Here is a 3,209-nt window from a genome sequence, read left to right as displayed (position 1 = left end):
ATAAATAATCCGGATTTCAAAGAAGAATATCATCGGAGAACTATTAAATTTTTTGTCGAATATAACAACAAACGATTATCACTCTATTATCCAAACACTGATGAAATTTCTTCTAGACCGGATTTGTAGGAACAAAAATATTTTTGCAACGAGAATTTGTGCCAATGGAATGCGGCCTAGTTAACAGGAAACTAATGATGTTATAACTTTTATATATTACAGGAAACTAATGATGTTATAACTTTTATATATTACAGGAAACTAACGATGTTGTAACTTTTATATATTACAAGAAACTAATGATGTTATAACTTTTATATATTACAGGAAACTAATGATGTTATAACTTTTATATATTACAGGAAACTAATGATGTTATAACTTTTATATATTACAGGAAACTGATTATATAAAAATTCTCCATCAGTGTGTTGTATGTGATGAGATTTTTCAACACTTTGATGATTTAGAAAAACACAATAAAATACATGTTAAAGATGTGAAAACTGCTGATGTAGATGAATATAGTCGTGTTGAAGAGGATAAAACTGATGATGTAGATGAATATTGTCATGTTAAAGAAGGGAAAACTGATGATGTAGATGAATATTGCCGTGTTAAAGAAGAGAAAACAGATAATGTAGATGAATATTGTCATGTTAAAGTAGAGAAAACTGATGATGTAGATGAATATAGTCGTGTTGAAGAGGATAAAACTGATGCTGTAGATGAATATTGTCATGTTAAAGAAGGGAAAACTGATGATGTAGATGGATATTGTCATGTTAAAGAAGAGAAAACTGATGATATTGAAACTGTTTACCAATGTAATCTATGTGATGATGAATTTAAATCTGACATTGATTTAGAAAAACACTGTGAAATACATGTTAAAGATGAGAACATGGAACAGATTTCACAAAATAATGAGACACATTCTCAGAGACCAACAGACATAAAGACACCTGAAAAAAGTTATAAATGTGATGTTTGTAATAAATCATTCACTGATTTAAAAAAACACTATGACTATGTTTTTCAGCAAGGACAAACAGGAATACAGGCTTATAAATGTGGTTTTTGTGGTAAATCATTCGCCTCGAAAGGTAATCTAAAGAACCATGTCAGGAATCACACAGGTGAAAAACCTTATAAATGTGATGTTTGTAGTAAATCATTCACCTTAAGAAGTACTCTACAAACACACATGAGAATTCATACTGGTGAAAAACCATATCAGTGTGATGTTTGTGGTAAATCATTTTGTCAGAAAAGTAATTTGCAGCACCACATGAGAATTCACACTAGAGAAAAACCTTATAAATGTGATGTTTGTGGAAAATCATTTAGTCAGGGTTCAACTCTACAGATACACATGAACACTCATTCCGGAAAAAAACCATATAAATGTGATGTTTGTAGTAAATCATTTAATCAGACTGGTCATCTACAGGGACACATGAGAATTCATTCCGGTGAAAAACCTTATAAATGTGATGTTTGTAGTAAATCATTCTCACAGAGGAGTAGTCTACAAACACACCTGAGAATTCATACAGGTGAAAAGCCTTATAATTGTGATGTTTGTAGTGAATCATTCAAAAATAGACGTCATCTCCAGAACCACATAAGACTTCATACTGGTGAAAAACCTTATAAATGTGATGTTTGTGATAAATCATTCAGAGAAAAACGTTGTCTACAGCAACACACCAGAATTCATACAAAAAAAACTATTAAATTGTGATGTTTGTAGTAAATCATTCAGCCAGATTAAGAATTTGCAAAGGCACATGAGAATTCATACAGGAGGAAAAACCATATAATTGTGATATTTGTAGTAAATCCTTTACAGAAATGTGTCCTCTACAGAACCACATGAGAATTCATACTGCAGAAAAACATTTTGGATGTCATGTTTGTGGTAAATCATTTACTGATAGTTGTGGTCTTTACCAACACAGGAAAACTCATATTGGAGTAAAAACCTTATAAATGTGATGTTTGTGATAAATCGTTTACTACCAAGAGGAATTTGCAGCAACACTTGAAAATTCATACTACAGTGTAGGCCTAACCAGCGTAGCAAACATGAAGACAAAAACATTTATTGTACCGTATTTTTCGGTGTATTAGGCACACTTTTTTTACCAAATATTTTATTTTCTAGAAGGGGTGCGTCTAATACATAGTATTAAGCAAATCTTGGCTTTTCTGTGTGTCAACATCGAGGTCTGAAGTTGATGATATATCGATAACATTTTTCATGCAATAAAGATGACGGCTATTTCACATACCGCTATTCCGTATACAGTTAGTCATAAACAACAATATGGGTCAATAGCAGTTTAGTGTTAGCTGTATTAAAATATCTGCAAAGTTATCGTAAATATTTCTGTTATTCCTACGTATTTGATGACATATATTTCTGCTATTCCGATGTCGTCATTTTTCGTACAATAAAGATGGCGGTTATTTAAGATAAGGGCTTTTCCGTATACCGTTAGTCATAAACGACAGTGCTAACAATATCTGCAAAATTCTTGTTAATATTTCTATTATTCCTACGTATTTGATGACATATATTTCTGCTAATCCGTTTAATGTGTACCAGTACTAAAAAAAATTAGCCATTATTGGCAATCCAAACAGCGTCTCCTCAATAGTTACATGTATGTCAGTCAAGTTGACGAAAAGGCGGGGCTTATGACAGACAAGAGTTTTCATTGGATTTTAGAAGGGTAAAATCCATTGACCACACGCTCATTATACCAAAGGCTATGGGTATTGTCTTTTACAATGACAGCGTTAATGGGCGGGATTACAGTTAAACTGGCAGAATATATCGAAGAACAGAACAAATTTAAGCCATCGAGTAAATTATATTTTAATGACAAAAATTAAAGATACATTATGCGAGATAAGATAAAGAGGTGGCAGTTCTCGCTATAATAGTTAAAAACTAGATAGTGTAAAGGTAATTTACTGAAAATTTCAGTCAAATTGATCCACTATGAGCCGAGAAAGAAGCGGGTGAAATTTTCGCATAGTCTCGTTCATCATTACTAAAATCATTAATATAAACAGCATAGTCTCGATTATCCACTTTTATTGATTTAAAAGCGGAAATTGCAAATTTTCTAAGAAAGTCAAAACGTAATTATTTTTATGTCTTTTGCTCAATAGGTTGTCAACTCACAATTATACGA

At 31.7% G+C, this 3,209-nt stretch overlaps 1 protein-coding gene across 1 annotated transcript; it reads left to right on the top strand.

The window, feature by feature from the left end:
- The first annotated feature begins 822 nt into the window (after nt 1-822).
- Nucleotides 823-2,323, top strand: LOC126818797 (zinc finger protein 239-like). The gene has a single exon (XM_050546372.2). It carries the CDS (start codon nt 905-907, stop codon nt 1,745-1,747), a length of 843 nt encoding a protein of 280 aa, XP_050402329.1. The 5' UTR covers nt 823-904; the 3' UTR covers nt 1,748-2,323.
- The last annotated feature ends 886 nt before the right edge of the window (nt 2,324-3,209 follow it).

This window comes from Patella vulgata, chromosome 1 (assembly GCF_932274485.2).
Source record: "Patella vulgata chromosome 1, xgPatVulg1.2, whole genome shotgun sequence".
Classification (NCBI taxonomy): Eukaryota; Metazoa; Mollusca; class Gastropoda; family Patellidae; genus Patella; species Patella vulgata.
The sequence above is the reverse complement of the archived record's forward strand: the minus strand, read 5'-3'. Positions and strand labels throughout refer to the sequence as shown.